This window comes from Caloenas nicobarica, chromosome 9 (genome assembly GCF_036013445.1).
Source record: "Caloenas nicobarica isolate bCalNic1 chromosome 9, bCalNic1.hap1, whole genome shotgun sequence".
Lineage (NCBI taxonomy): Eukaryota > Metazoa > Chordata > Aves > Columbiformes > Columbidae > Caloenas > Caloenas nicobarica.
In genome coordinates this window covers 8,543,819-8,563,945 of record NC_088253.1, presented here as the reverse complement: position 1 = coordinate 8,563,945, position 20,127 = coordinate 8,543,819, and the positions used below count along the sequence as shown (strand labels likewise).

The window sequence follows — 20,127 nt, the reverse complement described above, 5'->3', positions numbered from 1 at the left end:
AATGTTGATGCATAAATGACTTTAATAAATTAATGCTTCGTTTTGAATTTAAAATAACTACTTGAGGTATAAATCTATCTTAGCTTTGGTTCTACCAAGAAAGAATACATCCCAGTTATCTATTATTTAGATCTTTCTTACCTCTGGAACCAAATGTATACACCCACAAAAAATATATATGTGTGTGTGTATATGCATTCACTGTGCTGTTGTTAGCTCTGCTACTCAAGCCCCATTGCAATATTTATTGTATATTTATTTTACGACTGAAACCCTGAAGTCAGTTTTACAGTTTAGTTTAACGATACCAAACTTTGATTATAAATTATAAGTGGCTTTATTGCAGCCCAAAGAGACAAAAAATTTGGAGACACTCGATTGCCTGATCCCAATTAAATTTTAAAGAAATAGTAAAGTGACACACATTCACCGAATAGCTGAGCTCTAAGGAGAGCTGCAAATTGCTGCTGTCGGCTGTACAGTGGGGCTATACCCTCTGAGCACTTCTTTGTTAGAATGAGCATTTGACAATTGTCAGCAAGCTTTAAAATAAAACCAAAAGAAACAAAATAAAATAAAACAAAACAAGAGTTCCAAAGATCTTTCTCAGGTATTATTATTTTCATTGCAGAAAAGAAATAGCTCATGGGAGGGCAGGGGGCAAAATCAGGCTCAGCGTTTTATCTGATTCAGTAACTCAGGAAGTAAACCCTGCCACTGCTGTTAACAAAGAAGTAAAAAAAAGCAAAGTTTTACAGTAAACTGAGTGGTCAGAGGGGTGCACAGGTTGGAGCAACATTTCTGACTGATCTCGAAATATTTTCTGGCCACAATTATAAGACAGACCCTGTATTACTCAGAACTCTGAATACAACCAAGAAAGATGGGGAAAATGGGAGGGAAACACCAATTTAAAAATAAAATTTTGGTTTTGAGCTTTTGCTCCCCTCAAAGCCTGGCACTCATCTGGCCTCTGCAGCAGCTCACAATGCAAGAGAGAATCTCCGGCAGCATCTCCCACTCCTCGTACCAGCGCCCCAGCTGCTGCCTCAACTGACCGCGGGCATTTCTGGGGCGGGGGGAGAAAGTCTCCGGCTCCCCAGTTCTCGCCCAAGGGCCCAATCCTGCATTCTTCTCACACCCAAAGAGTGCTGCAAAAACAACGCGAGTTTGGGTGTGCGGGAAATGCCAAAGTGAGCCGGCATTTTTTAACTGCTGATGGATTACATTAATATGAATATTTGTCTGTAGGGGACAAACACTTTTGAGAACCGAGCACAACATTATGAGCAAAACATCAGCAATAATAACAAAAAAGGGTAGAGAGAAACATCACTGATGTAAACCATGAAATAAATAATATATGTCAACTTTTATGTTTTTTGCCTTTGATCTGGGTACAGCTGACATGAAGTCCAGGAATTGATACCTTTTTAGCTGAGAAGACACAAGATGTCAAGTTATATTTTTTAGTGCAAGACCAACACATGAAAACAAAGCTAAAGGAGTTGACGAAATGAGTATAACAGAAAACGTGGAGATTCTCTCTTGTCATTCAGAAAGAAAACGATAGGAGTTTCCATGGAAGCTGAGTGGTTAATATACTGCTGTCTTCGCTTTGCCATTCTTTCCTTATTAGACTACAATTTGGGTCCAAGTGATATGGAAATAGATTGTTACTGAGCACGGCAAGGGAGTGCTGCGGGTAGAGCCAATGCAGAATGAGGTCTACAAGATGTACATACGGATGTATTCCTCACTCCCTGCCTGCCTCTCCTTTTAACTCTGTCGTAAAGCTGTTTGCAAGTGGAAGCTGTTTGGAAGCACACATTAAAGCATCCATTAAAAGGCATTACACTAAAATTCCATCGGATCCTGCCCAAGCAATACTGGGGCAAGCTGGAGCAGCACCACGGAGCGCAGGGAAGCTGCTCTCACCTTGGCTTTGGTGGGACTGAAAAATTCGATCCACTATTTCTTGCTTGCTTTTTACCAGCCCGGACTCTCTCCATCAGCTCCCCCTGTGCTCCTGACCACTTATGCCAGGTAACTGGGAGCAGAATTTGGCCCTAGATGTCAACACTGGAGTTGAAATTGGGGAGGTGGGTTATTCCCATCAACACTTCCAGCTGTTCCTATCTAAAACCACAGCCAGAAAATCACAGGCACGAAGGAGAAATGCCACATGTCATTTTCTCCTCTTTAAAACATGCACCTCTCCCCAGGGAAACAGCCCTTTTTCTGGGAGACTCTGGGTATGCTACCCACGCACCCCTCTCCTTACAGCCTGGGCTCATTAATCACAGAGCTTCCACCTTCTTTTCCTTAATTTAGCCTTGGCCTTCATCTTGGCGACTTCGGCGGGCAGGCAGGAGGGCTGGGGAGCCGGGCTCTGGGCCGTCAATAACCCAGCACAATGCCGCTGCACAACACCAAGCCAGCTATTTAATTACCTATCACCGCTAACAAAAGCTCTCTTTGTTTTGATTAACTTTGAGGGAACAAGGTTCCCCACCATCAAAGTACGTTTAAATAATTACACAATACAGACTAACATGCCTGGAAACACAAAAAGAGGGGGAGTAGGGAGAGGGGAGAGGAGAAAGGGAAGACATAAGCTCAGCCTTACTTCCCAATTTAAACTAGGAATGACCTCGGGGTCAGTTTTTCAGAGTATCGCAGATCAATTCAATTCTCACCTCCGCTGCCTACCTGCTAGCAAATGAACTTACTGTGCCTTCCAATAGACAGAAATGACTAAAAGGAAATCGCATTTAGCTGCATCTGAATAACCATGGTTATTAGATGATGCGTGCAGAGGAAAAATTACCGTTCCCCTTCTCCTTCTCCTCCTTGTGATTGTCATTCTCACCTCACTGGTGATTAAGATGTAGGATGCTCTTGCAGATTGTTAATTAGGTGTTAATATCTGCAAGGGGCCACAGCAAGCTCCTACACCTGAGGTCATTTCTCAGAAGTCGGGCTGTCTCTGGTGACAGTACCTGTAATTCCCAGAGCTAGTCTGATTCCCACTCAACAGCTGGAGCCAGTGTTTCTTTCATGTCTGGTTTCATTTCCTATCTGAAATTATATGAGTGCTAATATCTTTATTATCTTTCGCGTAGAAGTGCAATGCTGGAGCGTGGCACAGCATGTTGTTCATAGGCTTTCGTATTTATTTATTTTTTTTCCCAGACCATTTTCAAAACATTTCAAGCAAAAATCTTTACGGTTAGCAAATTTACAGCTGAGGACTCTTATTACGGATCGGGAGGGGTAGAAGGTAGGAGGGAAACAATAATAATTTGGGTATGGAAGAAAAGCTGCACAACTGCTGAATGATAATGGCTCAAAGCTTGGGAAATAAATGTAACGGCAGGAAAGGGAAGAATTCCAAGGACATTGTGAGCACTATGTGGCTTGCAGGTGAATCAGAGTTATTCCATGTATGTGTGTGTACATATAGGTATTGAGGATACATGGTGTTTAAGAGAAAAGGGGGGCACATAACCAAGCCCTGATTTCACTTACATTTTCACTCACTCCAAACCAGGGTAAAGCTAAGTTATGTGTAACTCAGAAAATTTCCAGCTCCCAAAGCAGCCGATCTTTGCACTTGTGACCTGGTGTGCTCGAGAGCTGAAATTCCCATCCTGGCAGAAATGGTGCACGGGACTCGGGCAACACTAACATTTCTCATCCCAGAGTATGAACTAAGGTGAATGGCAAGTACTTCAATACATCAGCTTTCATTAAAGGGCTTCAAGGAACATTACAGCTATTTTTTAACTCCCACAAAAGCCTAGAAGGTAAGAATTAATTATCTAGGTTTATAACTGTGTAAACTGAGATGTAAAGAGATCAACGGTAACAGACCTTTAGAAGAAACCTAAGATAACAAGTTTAAAGTGCTTCAGTATTTTGCTGAATCTAGAATCAAATAACTGGGTCAAAGTCTCACAAGTGAGTCAGACTGTAACTCCCAGCTCCTTCACTCTCTAACCAGCGGGACTATATGTGGAAGCCTGAGAAGTAATTTTATATGTGGGATGTTAAATCAGTACTTTTCCTGTCTCATCAATCTCCTGTATTTTGGTACACTCTGAATCATTTGGTAAGTGGCACCAATTAGAAAACTCAGAAGAGATGTCAAAAAAAAAAATTATATATAGGGGTTTTTTTTAGCACTTAAATTCCTCATTAGAACTAAACAACAGGAAAAGCCACATCACTGGAAAATATTTTAGAGCTTATTCTAAAGACAGGGAAAACTATTACATTAACTTTGCTGGGAATTAGTGGGGAGTAAAAGCTGTCACATACGACATGTACTTTCTCTTTGCTCATACTCAAGACGTTTTCATACTTCAAATTCACAGGAATGAGCTAGGAAGGAGTTTGAGACATAGTGAAGTTGTGCTTTTTTTAAATCCAAAAGAACATTTTTTTTAACCCATCTAAAATGACCTGTAAATTGTACAAAATAAGTTTGGGGATAGAAAAGGAGAGAGGTTACTATCTCTTTTTTTTTTTTTTTTAATCAAGAATAACATAGTGCATCCCATTTGAAAGAAAATATTCCCATTTACACTTAATATAGCACATCTGCTTGAAAAATACATACAAGGCTCTCATTGACTGCAACAGGAAACTTGCCAATAGTATTTCATGGAAGTTATCTTGATATCCGCTTTGGAAAATAAAGGCTTTTTAAATGGAGCACTAATTCAACAATGGAAAGTTAAAAAGAACTCATACACAAAGAAAATTGATTGTTTTTACAGTTCTTAGCTTTAATTTTCAATTTTATCAGCTGTACAGCCTTAGAATAAAACTTAGGTGATAAAGTCTAGTTTACAGTGAAGTCAGGTGGTTTGACATCACAGGCTGTTGCCACAAAAAGAAAAACGATGTCACAAACAGTCTGATGATTGCACATCAAAAATACACATGAACAGTATGAGAATTCAAAAGGTCTTGCACAAAACACAAATCTCTTTTAAAAATGCATGTACAAATGCAGGAATAGCAGTGAAAAGTAAGTAAATGTATACTTTAAGAGTGCCATGATTTCCCCTGTGTGAAAGGTCTTAGAGGTAAACTGGAAAAGGAACAGAAAATATATTTCTGTTCTTTACTGCTCCTTATTCTCCCCTTAGTTTTAGGGCTCATCCATATAGGGAAATTATGTAGTAAACTACATACTCCTACTCTAGAGTAAGAGTGGATTTTCCTAGTTAATGTATTTTATTTTGAAAGCAGCTTAAGCAACACTGAGGAGGGAGGGAATTCACCCTTCCTGCCGAATAAGAACATCCATCCAGGGAATGCATGGCTACCACCATACGAGTTCAGATCTTGCTTTTTAGGAGTACGAGTGGCCTTGTAGATATTCAGTTTGTGGTGGATGTGTGTGTGTCCCAGGAATTCAATGGGGACTTTACTAAAGCCTGCGGGGGGCGTAGGAGCCCACCCGGGACCTTTCCTCACACCTGAGATGTAGGTCAGATGCAGCTCCTAGGGTCCATCATTGCCCCATCCTGCCCTTGGAGCCCTACAAAAGTCCTTCAGAGCCTCTTCGAAAACACTAAGGGTTACGGACAGTGATAAAAACTACCAGATTTTTTTTTCCATCATGTTTCATTTTTAGGAGAAAACCTGGCTACAGTTGTCTATATCAGAAGCAAATTCTGCTCTCCAACATCATCATGCTGATCAGGAAATAATTAGTCAGAGGGATATTTTGTTCCTGTTAGTTCCATGATGCTAAAGGATGGATTAGCTCTTCCGCACCAAACAAAATACACTGAAATAGGACAAAATATGCCTGGGATACGTATGTATTGTGAGGGACATTCGCCAGAGCTGCTAGGAAACGGAATAGGCCAAGACATGGCCCTTGAAAATAGCAGTTGCCTTGTAAAATACCACAATGTACGCTTGGTGGTATTGTATGAGATAGCAACTAGTTTTGTTATTGGTATAACAGTGTATATCACAAATATGAATTTTCATCCTGCAGCTCTTACTCTGAAAACTCCCAGCAATCGCCGCAGGCTCAGGCGCCTGGGGTGACCCCAGTGACCGACCCCGCCACCAGCCCGCTGCCATCCCACCCGCCAGAGACATCAGAGTGAGAACCTCTCAACCAGCAACCACCAAATAGTCCAGTCACGCTCACAAAATTAATTGCCTTGAAATGCTAAAAGTATGCCAGCAATAACATAATTCCTTCAAAGGAGTCAGAGTCAGTTAGTTAGACCACAAAGACTATTGTCCACTGCTATAAATGTACAGTCCTAAATTCCCCCAACTAAAGCACCTCCATGAACGCCAAGCGAGCGTGCCTCCCGAGAGCGTGGAGAACTGGAGTTTTCATATCTAAGCTTATTATTCCTAATATCAGAGACACACTTCCCTGAATTGTCCTTCTCCTTCCCAAATTCCCCATCTGACCAGATGTCTTTCTCTCTCTTGCTTTCACCTGTCAATCATGTTCACAGCTGAAATTTGATTTCTCTCCCAACAGTAACCTTAGATGAAATATTACCATAGGGGTCAGAATTGTCTGAACCTTGCCATAGAAGTTCGTTAACTCTTCTGAGACCTGAGAGCTATTTGCTTAAAAGTAACAGATTTTGCTGCTGTTTTATTTTTCTGTAATATGCAGAAGTGGAATCACAAAATATTGGAAAGAAGGCGCAAGGAATTGTCTCAGAGAGAAGCAAGCTAAGCAAGTCCTGAGATCGCAAGCGTCTGTCAAGAGAAAAAGCTTTTGCTTTTTTACTGTAAGGATAACAAGAATGTATATTACTTCTATTATTTGTATAAATCTAATAGTCGCATATATAAATTACTGGAACCACAATAGTTTCCCTATGGGATTGTTGAAATTAGAACCATTTCACTAAGAACGAGGCAATGGAACACATGCTGCACCTTTGCGATGCAAATACATACTTAAAGTATTTACTTCAGCTTAATCACGACTTGTTTCTGCTCTTGCAAAAAGTACATTGCGCTTTAAGCCCTCACCAAAAAAAAAAAAAATTATGTCTGGTTTGCCCTTCATTTACAGTGGTGAAACACAGGAAGAAAAAAGGAATTGCAGTAAACCCCTACCGTGGGTGATCCTCAAGGCAGCAAGAGGAACATCAGGCTCAAAATGAACCTCTGCTGGTGCTCCTTGAAAAACCCCATCCTGCAGCCTATAGCCCAACAAAAACCCCCCTCAGTGCTATTTAACATAGAGTCTGGAGCACTAATTGCATCTTCCTCACCCTCACTCAAATTGCAATTAATAATTTTAAAAAATAATAATAAACTAAACTTAATTCCACAAGCTAATAAAATACGACGGTTTTATAACAGCACGACTGTTGATCAAAGTGTGGTAGGCTGCACGGCAGCCTGTGTTCTTAACTAAAATAGAAGGTTTCATAACAAAATTCACACAGGAATCTCTGCCATTGCAACCTTGGTGCTCATTTAAGCCACTTAGTATTTTTTATAGTCAAGGTCAATAAAAATCAGATTCTATGGAAAAAATAAAGTGCCTGTTTGAATCTAGCAGGTGAAGGGACTGAAAGTTTAATTCCCCCATTTTCATTAGCAGTGTATTTTTTAGTCATTGTTGACAGACTGAATGAACGTGAATTGAGAGGAAAGCAGTGCTGTGAATTAAACGCTATTGTAATTTTTAAGTACAGAAGTTGTCTAACACAGAGTCACGATTTTCATCAAGATCTGAGGGAGATCTTCAGAAGACCCATCCTTAATCCCCGTAGCCGATGTCTGAATGCTAGCATTTGAAGAAAAAAGACGGAAAACATTTGCGAAGGATTACATATGAGCTGTGGGACACGGGAGAGCTACCTGGCTGACAAAAGTACAAAGCCCCATCATTGCAAATGATTCGTGTAGGCACCTGAAAGTCAGTCTCATCTGCAAGCCCAGGGAACTGCACTCAGACTGTCACCGGCTCTCCGGGGCTGGACCAAAAAGCGTCATTTTAGCAGCAGAAAACAAAGCAGCAAAATTACCACCCCTGCTGAAATACGTCAAATTGCTAATGAAAATGAAAACATACCTTTTTTTTTTTTTTGACCTCAGGTAACAGGGATTTTCACATCACCGTTGTAGAGGATTCTCTCGGGTACCTAATTTAGTAAATATATTAAAATAAAACATTATTAAAAGGAATTTTTAACATTGTAAAACATGTCTGTCGTGCCATTATGGTACAGAATAGGACCTTTTCTATTCAAATCCTAAATTAAATTTAGAAAATCTCTTGTACTGTTTACTAACTGTGAGCGAGTGAAGAAGAAATTAACACAATTTGAAGGTGAGATGTTTCTAGCTCACACATCTAGTCTTTGCATTAATAACAGGAGACTTTTACTGACAAATTACCTTAAAAACACATATTTTTGCCTCACCAGTGAATATCAGCTTCTAAGACCCGAAAGCATGTAGGTTTCCGTATTTCTTTCTTAATGATTGTTATTAGCTGCACTAATTTAATTGGCAAAATAATAATCAATTTTTGTACACACTCCATTATTTTCCAGACAGTAGTTTAATAACAAAAGCAGAGCTGTCATTCCTCCCTGTGGTTTCTTACACTGTACAAATTCATCCTGTCAACATATATTTAAAATCTAATTTAAAAAAAAAAAATCAACATACAGTGAATCTTTGCACAATAAGTGAGATAAGTCAGTGAGTCAATCCACATTTCTTAAGTATGGATATTTTGTTATGTCCCTTATAGTTAATTTTCCCTCCCTGAGTGTGCATACACAGGCATATACATACATTTTCTGTAAACTGCCTGCAGGAATGCTTCAGCTCCATCCATTTGTTGTAACAGTACAGCATAATCACAGCAAGGATAAACTCCAAGTCTGACCAGTTTGAATTTTTTAAAAAAAAAAAGAGGCAAGACAAGTTACAGGAGCTTTTTCAGCCTTTTGATTCTAAAACAGCTCTGCAACTTTGAAAAAATAAAAAAAAAAAAAAAAAGTCACTGCATTTTTGATGCCAGCTGAATGCTCCCTTTCCCACATCCCACCAAAGGGTGAGACAGGCACATGGAAATGGTCCTCACCTGCCACTGAAAGCAATGCTTTCCTTTTGTTGTTGGTTTCCCTTTTTTGGTGTTTTTTTGTTTGGTTGGTTTTTTTGGAGAAAGGGGACAGTGCTTCCTTAAATGCAATACTTGGCATACAGCCCAGGATCTGTTAAAGCAAGTAACTCCCATAGACCTTTGGTGTCAGTTTCCTCAAGATGACCCCTGCTTTCATGCCAATCGGTGAATCCATCCTGTTATTAATGCATGGGGCTGAGAGGAATAAGTACTCAAGCCTCACACCTGAAGAGCATCCAGTTAGCGATGTGGTCAGCCTGTTCTCAGCAGCCTCAGCTGTTGCCGAGGCCACCCCTTCCCTAAAACCACAACCGTGCAGCCACATCACAGGAGATCTGAAACAGGATGGCACTGATCTGCTTCCACCGGCAATGTGCATTGATTCATTTAGCAGCTTTATTTAACTATCAGTTTATTAATAAGGGAAGAGTCAAAGAAAGTAAGACAGTGTGAAGGCAGCCAGAAACACTAAGCAGTTTTGTTAATTTCAGAAGGCTAATCACTTTCCTTCATTTTATCTGACAGAGCTGGTGCAAGAGAATTATACTTCGATAAGTTTTCCACTCTATACTGTGCTATTTTAAAAGCATTTCACAATAAAGGAAGCTGAAAGACTGTGCACAGTCTGGAGACCATATCTGGTGTGACATGAATATAGTATTTCAACCATATTTAATCTTACAGTATTCCCTCCTCTACAATGACTTTGCAGGAGGAAACCCTACAGAAAGGAAAATCTGTTCATCCCACACCACAAAACACTGAATTGCATTGCAGGCTCCAGCAGCCCTTCCTACATATTAAAATGCTTTCATCAGGGAATTTGGAAGCAGTTAAGTTGGGGGGAGGGAGAAAAAAAAAATCCCAAGTCTTGTTTGGTTCACTTTCAGGTTCATTTTCATTGCCACTAACGCTTCACTGCAACAGCTCCAAGTGCTTGCAGGAGCAGGGGCTGTTTGCAGTGAAGAGCACCACAGCTTCAGAAGCTGATACCAACAAATAAAACTGATTCTATCCGCATCCCCCTTAGCATCATGACAGCCCACTGTCAAGGCCTTGGCAAGAACTTGTGTTTCAGAATTGGAGAAGTGGGGTTCAGGCTGCAGGAGAGTGAATTCTGCCTGCTTCCTGATAGAAAAGGGCTGTAAACTTAATAACATACTCTGAGATACATCCACACAGATTTGGGGAAGTCGGCCTTGGATAGCGTCATTCTCTCTACTTTAGATTCTTCAAAAGCCATGAAATGTAAATCCTGCCCCCTCCTATCTTGGTCCCTGCACAGATCTCAGGGCCTGATCTAAAATGTCATTTTTAAAAGTCCCTTTGATTACAGTGGGGTTTAGATTAGTCTCTGTGTGAGCACAGGTGAAAAGAAAAAGGAAGGAAAAAAAAAACCAACCAAGAACAAGAAAAGAGAAAGGAAGAAAAAAAAAAAAAAAGAAAACGAAAAAGCAAAAGAGAACAGATAGTGAACAAAATAAGCGGGGCAGTGCTCAGTGAACATACCTAGGGGACGGTCGGCCAGCCGAAGCCGCCGGGGTGACACACCGGAGCTCAGCTTTGGTGCACGGACGGATCCTTTAGTTACGCACAGACTCCCCTTTTGGTCCAGGAATTGAATTTCGAAACAAACAAACAAGCAAGCAAACAAACAAAGGACCCTTCGCGTCCCTCCCGCTCCCCGACCCGGGCCCCTGTTCCCCCAGGACCCTGGCTCTAGTGGGAGCCCGGGGCCGGGGGCAGCTCCCGACCCACGCGTGTGTGTGAGCTCCTCCATCCCCCGGCCCGAGGGCTGTGTGTGCCGGGGGCCGGGGGCCCGGGGAAGGCCGGCGCCCCCCGAGGTGGCGGCCTGGCCGGGGCGATGCGGGGCGCAGCCCCTCGCCCGTCCCCGCTGCCACCCGGCCCCGTCTGCTGCCCGCCCGGCCCCGCGGGGGTGCCGGTGGAGCTCGCCGGGGGAAGAGGCGGGGGTTACACTGTTACATAGACGCTCCCTCCCCGGCCTGCGTTAATTTCAAGCTGCTGGGAGCTGGGGTTTAAAAATCCGTGCCCGAATTCTGCCCAAATGCGCTGCCGTCCCCCGGCCGAGGCAGGTGCCGGGCGGGAAGGCAAAGCCGAGTGTCCCCGCGGTCCCGGGCACCCCGCTCCCCCGGACACCCCGCAGCCTGCGGGGACACTCGAGTTTAACACTGACAACCCAGGGACAAGGGGCAGGGAGATGCCGGAGCTCCCGCTGAAATAGGGTGTTGAGCCTTAACGCCTCCGTACGCAGTCATTGACATTTCTGCTGTAACGGGGAACGAGCTGCTGAGAACATTTTTCAGGACTGTAGGTCTTTATGAATTAACAATTGAGAGCGGCAACCAGGGACACTCCATTCCCTACCCCCGCTGGAAACTTGAAGACACTGCTCCATTTGTTGTTTGCTGGGTAATTTTTTTTTTCTGTGTGGTATAGAAACACCACTTCAAGCAAACTTCTGCTCTGGCTTTGATTCCCTCCATGCAAGATATCTTATAGAGATGCATTTAAAAAACCACAATAAAATAAAGTAAAATAAAGGAAATCATGACACAAAGTCCACAGGGCTTCAAACCAAGCAAGGAGAGAGGCAGGGCGATCTCCATCCCCGTAACTCACTGCATCACAATTACAGGCCTGCCCACTTCACTGCTGTGTCGGAAGTGGCATGGCTTTAAAAGCCAGACTTTGGGGAAAAAAAAGATTAAAAATGGGTACAGCAACAGCGAAAGAAAATGATCATTTCAGAGAGCGATAAGATATGAGCAGCTTGCATCAAGGGCTCTGAGACATTATCACACTGTGCTGGGTCAACCTGATATGGTAGTAGATAGCTGGGGCTGGGGCTGGAGCTGCCTGTCCGCCGTTACACCAGCTACAGCCTCGTCGATCCCCGGCCTTTTGCTTTTCACTTGAAAAGTTAAGTCACATCCTGGACTATTTTTGCATCGTGTTGGCTTAGAGCTCACAAATCTGAATGCACTCAGCCCTCAGAGAGTGACAAATGTTATTCTCAGTCCTCCCCCACAATTTCAGGCAGTCAAGAATTAGGTGGGGCAGAGTGTACAGTATTTTAATCTATTGATTTGTATTTGCTGTGCCCAAAAAATTCATTAGAGGAGTCTTAAAAGTGTGAAGCGGTTGAGTGCTCAGCTCCCTCCTGAAAAGACAAATTCTTTTTAACAGCTGCTCACCTCTGCCACGTCCTGGGGTGTGCTATCTCGTGTTATTCATACCAAGACCTGCACTAAAAACAGGTATCTGAAGCATTTGACTACAGACAGCTAGAGTGTGTGTGTGCGTGTGTGTGCGTGCGTGCGTGTGTGTGTGTGTACAAGCGGGATTGGTTTTTTTGTCCCAGCTGACCAAACAAAATCTATCACACTCTCCATAGCTACCTCTGGAATATCCAAGCTTCATGGCAGCCGCTCACAACACAGCAATTCAGAAGTAGGGAGGGAAGAAAGTTTATTAAAAAAATCTCAATTCCTAACATCGAAGTATGTAGGATTATTTTTTTTTCCTGCGTGAAATTTTAAATTCAGCAATCTGAACAGGTGTCACAAACAGTGGGTCCATTTAGCTCCTCTGATGATTGGAGTCATAAATATAGAGGATTTCCTTTCAATGCAGCACATGCTGAAATGACACCAATGTAGTTCTGGCATCTGAGCAGATAATTCTGATATATGCATCATTTCCTCCCTAAATCCAGGAAGCAGCTACACTCTCTATCTGATATTAGTATATTATGTCAAATAGAAATTGGTATTAAAATTATGAATGATTCTAGATCAAGAACTTCCTACACACTACGCAGAGGGAGGGGAAGGAAACAGCTGCGCAAAAGCTTTCAGAAGGGAAAGGAAAAAAAAAGCTGGGAAAGTTCATTTTTTAAACTAAAAATTTGCTGCCATGTTTCGCGTGGGGGTAGTTTTCAAGTGACATTTTGATTCAGTGCAGGCGTTTTTGTTTTAAGAAGGGTGAATAAGACTTTCTAATAAATAGAAGCTCTCACCACTCCATTTGCAAATGGGCGCTTCTCACACAGTGCCTGCCCAGCGGTGGCGAGGAATTGTTCGAGAAATAAATATACACCAATGTGACTGGGATATTTCCCTCCTTTCTCCCCTCTATTTTTTTAGGATGTGGTCTGGGATGACATTTCTCAGGCAGGGAAAACGCTGCAGCACAAACACAAAAATACTCTTGGACACTGCTCAGCAGAAGCCTGGAGGTTGGGCAGAGGGTTATGTTTCATTTTCAGAGGGGAAAATAAAAAAGGCTGAAGGGTAAGGTGGGATGGAGAGGGAAAAGAAGACTGAGCCGCAGTGCATACTATTTCCCAGCCAAGGGCCGCTCTCTATGCACATATCCCCTGGCACCGGTCAGATGAAAGTTCTTTGTAATGTAGCTAATAAATGGGAAAGCACTATAGGACTATGGGAGAAACAGGGCATTGTTAGTGATGGGGAGATTAAGACCCCGCACGCCTCCTGACATGCAATCGCCCATCTCGGGCAGCCTTCCCCTGCGTCAGCTGGAGAGGTACCTGCGGGAGAGCGAGGGGATCCTGCTGCCCTGTGACACCCCCGGGATTGCACCTCCCAGCTCAACCGGAGCAGGATCGAGGCCAGAGTCAAGCGAGGGGTGATTAATGAATGTAGGTTATTCAGAGCAGAGTAGTTCCAATTAGTCCTCAGCAAGCAGTCCTGCGGCAAAGGTGGGTGCTCCCCTGCAATGATTCATACAGAGAACCCCAATACTCACTTTGCTTTAGTGAAAATTAAAACATGCATCTAGTTTTTTTCCCCTCCAGCTGGGCAGTTGGCATGTTTCAGGCTGAAATTCAAGTGCAGCCTAAGTTGGCTGCATTTTTTTTTATTTGCAAAGCAAGATTGCAATGTGTCATAACGATGCCAAACTGCGAGAGAGCCTTATTTCCTTCTCAGGTTGGGTATGTGATGGGAATTTTCCCTTTTGCACTGAGTCTATTTCTAGGAAGAATTTATCTTATCACTGTTCAAACAGGTTTTATTTCTTTCCTCCGAGAAAGAAGATACTTCAGGGAGGCAGCCATGCCCCCCTTGCTCTGCGCTACTCAGTCAATTCACAATACTTTTCAAATCCTAGTGCCTGCTCCTAACTTTGCCTGCGAGGAAACCCGGAGCAGCAGAGGGGTTGCGGGGATGAGGCTGGACCAGAAGTGGGTCACACTCCGGGTGCTTGGGGCTCTGCACTCCCGGGGGCTGCAGTGCCGCTTCGGGGGGGCTTTGCCGAGGAGAGGCCTCGTCCTGTCCCTTCCTTGGGGCAGGGCTCCTTCCAGAGCTCTCGGCAAGGGCAGCAGCAAAGCCTCCAAGTGATCCCCTGCAAAAAATCCCGGGCATCTGTAAAGGCTCAGCCAGGGAAGGAGAGGTGGGAGAAGACATTAAAACCAGCCCTGGCTTTATGAGAGGAGATAATTCTCTGCTCGGCCAATAGCAACCAGTTTACCCACAGATTACACATTAACCAGAAAATGGAACTCAAATTAACCAGAATCTGGAGCTTGAACCATTACTCAAACCCTGGTGCAACAGCAGGTCAGATGCCAAAGGGCAAGCTGGTGCCTCGGTGCTGGGGAGGGGCGAGGTGCAGCATCGGCATCGGGGACCACGGCCACCAACCGCCAAAACGGGGGGGATGCCTGTCATTACCCACAGCGGGGCTGGGTGTGCATCCCCTCCAGAGGGACCTCAGCAGGAGCAGAGTGGCCTCCAGCAGCACCCAGTGCCCACGGACATCAGCTCCTGTGGGTTCAGGTGCCACAGGGGGCTCATGGCCGCATCCTGACCCCGGACCAGGGCAGGATGGGGTCCAAGCCGTAGGCTGGACCAGCTGGGCAGAGGGACGGCAACAGGTCCTCCCCTTTCACTGCCACCAGCACCCGGGAGGGAAGACCTTACAGCTGGGAAGAAGTTGCATGAACAGCACGGGGGCAAAAATAAATGAAAAAAATAAAAGTGCTGGGTTTATGAGCCTGGGTCTGGAAACAAACCCCCCACCCTGGAAGGGCTGGAGCATCCTTTGGAGAGGCCTCTGCTTCTCAAATAAACTAGACAGATAATCCCATTTGAAGAGCCAGAGGGGGCTCATATGGACTGGGAGGCTCTCGGGGCAGGTGGCTGTGAACAAACCGGCTCAAAGGTTTGAGGAGCCTTTCGAAGTCAAAATGTCCTTTGACGTGGAGAACTGCAGTGAAGAGAGGCTCAGAGACCTGAACATCTCCAGCACATTAACCTTTGGATTGACCGGTTAGGACAAGTAACTCTCAAAAGTTGGAGGAAGTCCTTCGAATTTTTTTTTCTCTGCTCCTCAGTTCTCTCTGGGCTTTCTAAGGCCTGTAGCAAAACCAAAACCAAATAAACAAACAAAAAAACCCCACAGGGCAAACAAAAGAAGAAGTGTTGGGGGGAGGAAAGCAAACAAAAAAAGGAGGCAGCTATGGACCCAAATTGCAAGAAATCTTTAGATCTATCATTAAGTGGCTCTGTGACAAGCCAAGCCTGATGCGGTGTCATCTCTTACTAAGGACAGGCATGCTCTGCTGGGATCAGATGATAACAGGATGTTAATTCTTCCCTTTCGCTTCACTCCATCATAGAACAATCAAAATATAGGGTTGTATCATGTCATCAGGTTTTGAAGAAGAACTCCTCTTTGAGATCTCCCAAAACCTGGTGGGATGATCTGAGTCACTGAAACTGAGCTCACTGCAATACTGAGAAGTCAGAAGCAGCACCTGAAAGCTCACGTTTTTCATCTACCTGAATGAGAACTTGATTTCTAGCGGGCGACAATTTTCCGTTTTACACAAAGCTATCCTTTTCTTTCTCCCCTCCTGTATATTATTGAGTCCAGCTCTGGCATCAGCATCACCCCTTCGCCAGGCAGTACGCTGAAGTACTGTGCTCGGAGTTATTGAACTTTAAACTACAGACTAAGAAACTGAGTACGGAATCAAAAAAATGCAGTTTATTATTGTAGATTATTCTCTCTTTTGATATAACCATAGAGTTGAAAATGAAAGAAAAGCACATAGGAACATCACACATGGTTAGTTAGTAACTCAAGATATAAAACAATTTTGCACAGCAAAATATGTAAAAGAAAAAGTAACTGACAAGATTTTTTTATATTTATTGTGGTAAGATTTACTTTCCATTTTTTTTTAAAAGACAGGATATCAGTCCCTGAAAATAAAATTTACTGATTATTGCCTTTAAAACTGTGGAATTTTTGAAGTTACAGAAAATCCAGTTCTGCACCACAATACAACTGTAAAAAAATCTGCATCATTTTAAAACTGTGCAGTAATGCCATCTTTATAACTGCATAAATTGTATTAGCGTTCTAAACAGGTTCGTAAGTTTTTTTGTTTGTTTTTGTATTATATGCTTGCAGGTTATATCTTAGTGCAATTCAGTCCCAAATACTTCAATTTTGAAAGAAAAAAAAAAAAGAAAACAAAAAAGAAAACAAAAAACAACCCATACATTTTGAATGTAAAATACCCCTATAGATATAAACAGGGGTGCCTCCCCCCTTTAATACTTTGGTTTTCAAATACAGTCAGTGGTATAGCAAGGACTACATATACCCAACTTATATTTAAGTTGCAAGCACATGCTGCATAAACTACTTTTTAAAACAGTCCCATTGCAAATTCTACCCCCCTTTACATCACAACAGTAAACAATTTAGTGCATCAATCTTTAAAAAAAAATCTACATCTAAACAGACCTAACTCTTTCGAATTTATCTATAACATTCCTTTATCTGTAGCATACATTTTAACTGGGCTAACAGATGACAGAAACTATAATTAAATTATATACTAGGAACCCAGAGCATTCCACATTTGACAATGACCAAATGCAAAAGGAAAAAAAAATGGGGCAGATCACTTAAAATTCATTTTTAGACTGTTTTAGGCAACAGCATGGTTTCAATGTCCCCCCATGTGGGATGTGAATTTTGGTTTTTAACACCTTTCCAAAGTTCTTTTTGGTTTTTGGTTTTTTTTTTGTTTGTGTTTTTTTTTGCCACATCAGGTTATCGAAATCCATTCTGGCATGTTTTTTGAGAGGGAATGCTTCAGTGCATTTAAAAGGAAGTCTGAAGTTTTGAGTAACTCAAAGCAGTTTTAGAGCAGATGCAAACTTTAATGGGGAGGAAGAGGAGGAGGAAGATCAAAGGTTGCACTTTTTTGCTTTCAACCCAAAAAAGTGATGAGGCAATAAAACAAAAGGATGAATGCCATGCCATAATAGTCTCCAAAAGTCCGTTTCCAAGCAAAAGAAAAAAAAATAATTATACCATGCATGACCAGCATGCAGGGTTTTTTATTAATATAATGTCTCTTTTCATAGTCTTTCGAAACAGTTATAGTTCATTGTTGCTAAGACAAAATAGCAAGCGTAATGCATGAGATGAGTATGGGATTCTAATGGCAGACTAAAGTCTCACGTTTGGCAGGTTAAGGCCAAAACTCACATGAACACACCGAAGGTTGATGCAGGCTTGATTTTGGCAGGTTGATCTAGGCATATCTCTAGTTTTGCACAACAACGCTAAAAACTGATGGAACTCAGCAAGCTGGAGTCTAAAAATTTCACATTGTTTTTGTATTTTTTTGTTTTTGTTTCGTTTTTTTGTGGGTTTTTTGTATTTTTTTTGTATTTTTTTCATTTTATTTTTCTTTTTGCAAAGCTCAAATCTCATATGAAGAACTCAGGATGGCAAAAAAAATCTGACTTTTTTTGGACACAGCAAGCTCAAAAGAAAAAAAACTCATGAACTTAAAAATATATATATATATAATGTGGATGGCAGGTTTCAAAGAAGAGCAAGCTTCATATGAAGAACTGAGTTGGTGGCGAGTTGGATCTTTTAAATTAAAAAAAAAAAAAACGCAACAGCAAGCCCCCACAAAAACTAAAAAAAAAAAAAAAAAAAAAATTAACAGAAAAGAAACTCATGTAGAACTTCAGGTTGGCCAACATGGAGCCAGCCCACCTTAAAAAGAAAAAAATAATAATAATAAAAAGAAAAAACAAACCAACCCCCAAACCAACTTTGTTTTAAAATTGTTTTGAGTTTTAAAAAAGGAAAAAAAGTAATACACGGTGGCAAGATGGGTTGTCGCTCTAGCAAAGCCCCCAACAACAACTCACACGGAGAACTTTTAGTTAAGGTGGCAAGGCTGTGAGAACTCACATGAAAAACTCTGGAGAGGAAGGGTTGTCGCTGCTGGATCCGTTTTCTCTGAAGCCATTGCTGACCAGCTTCTCGTACTTTTCCTTGTAGGCGTCCCTCTCCCGGACCAGCCTGGAGATCTCCTGCTTTAGGTGCTCCACTTGCTGCAGCAGCTGGTTCTTCTCCGACTCCAGGACGTGCCGCTGCTGGACCCTCTTGAAGCGGCAGGACTGGGCATAGCCCCTGTTTTTGAGGGTCCTCCTCTTCTGCTTCAGCCGGATCACCTCTTCCTTGCTGACGCCCCGCAGCTGCCGGTTGAGCTCCCGCACCGACATGGTCACCAGCTGCTCGTCGGAGAAGCGGTCGTCGAAGTGGAGGCCGCCGCCGCCGCCGCCGTGGTGCGGGTGGTGCAGCCCCCCGGCGCCGCCGCCGCCGCCGCCGCCGCCGCCGCCGGAGCCGGCGGCCGAGGAGGCGGAGGAGGGCGGCGCGCTGCCCGGCGCCGCGGCGTGGGGGTGCCCGCCGCCGCCGCCGCCGTGGTGCGGGTGGTGGTGGTGGTGGTGGTAGTGGGGCGCGCCGCCCTGCGCCGCCGCCGCGGCGATCACCGCCGACACCACGGCGGCCGCCGAGCCCATCTCCTCGGCCGGCACGGAGCCGCCGGCGCCGGCGGCCGCGGCCAGCTGCTGCCCTCTAGCATAGCCATCGAAGGCGCCGGGCAGCGGGTGGTGGCTGCTGTTGATCAGCGCCTCCACCGCGTCCTCGGGGCTGAAGCCCAGCGCCTCCGGGTTGAGCTGCTGCGGGTAGCCCGTCATCCAGTAGTAGTCTTCCAGGTGGGTCTTCTGGTCCGTGCCGGAGCCGGGGCTGGGCGCCGAGAAGCTGGGGGACGGGGGCACCGAGCTGCAGGGCGTGCTCATCGGGGTGGAAGAGAGCGATCCCCCGGCGATCAAGCGGCCGCACTGGCTGATAATGCGATCGGTCTCCACCGGCTCCTTTTTCACTTCAAACTTCATCAGATCGAAGTCATTAACATATTCCATGGCCAGGGGACTGGTGGGCAGGTCGGAGCTGCTCATTGCCAGTTCTGATGCCATCCTTTTGCTGCCGACAGTCCTCCAGAAAGGGTGCGCTCCGGGAGCCAGGGGACTGCTCTGAGTTGCCACCGGGTGAGCCAGCTTGATTTTTGGCGAGCTCTGCTCCGCTCTCTCTCCTGCCTCTGCCTCTCGCCACGGCCCCTCGCAGCCTCCGCTCCAATTCGCCCCGGCTGCTCTCGCTCCCGCTCCGCGTTATCCTTTGCAGAGTCTCCGCTGCCGCTGATGCATCAGAGCGAGGGGCTCTTGCTATTCGCCTTTTGCATAAAGGTTTTTTTTTTTTTTTTTCTCCTCTCTCCCTCCCTTCTCTCTCTCCTCTCTCTCTCTTTTGCAGCTTGCAAACTGCAGCTGGAAGTGTTAGCTGGTGTTGTTGCGAGTAAATTTGTTGTTGTTGTTGTTGTTTTGTTTTGTTATTTTTAACACTTCATGGTGCCTTTCCTCTGGGCTTTCTCATGCAAAGTGCAGAGCGAGAAGAGAGGTTCATCGGGGAAGGGAGGAGGGAAGAGAGCGAAGACGAAAAAAAAATCAAAGTCGATATCGCAACCAAAATAATAATAACAGTTTTAAAAAAAAAGGAAAAAAGACTCGCCCCCAATGCTACGGCAAGAAGATGAAAAATATTTTAAAGGTTTC

General features: G+C 43.9%; 1 protein-coding gene across 2 annotated transcripts in view; it reads right to left on the bottom strand.

The window, feature by feature from the left end:
- MAF (MAF bZIP transcription factor) overlaps positions 1-19,497 on the bottom strand; it is a 187,489-nt gene extending 167,992 nt beyond the window's left edge. For both annotated transcript variants that reach the window (XM_065641217.1, XM_065641218.1), the window contains exons 1-2: positions 18,431-19,497; positions 8,090-8,159 (exon numbers count right to left, since the gene is read on the bottom strand). In XM_065641217.1, coding sequence (XP_065497289.1) covers positions 8,126-8,159; positions 18,431-19,497 — 1,101 coding nt within the window. In that variant the 3' untranslated portion in view covers positions 8,090-8,125. The remainder of the gene's footprint in view (positions 1-8,089; positions 8,160-18,430) is intronic.
- Between the last annotated feature and the right edge of the window lie 630 nt (positions 19,498-20,127).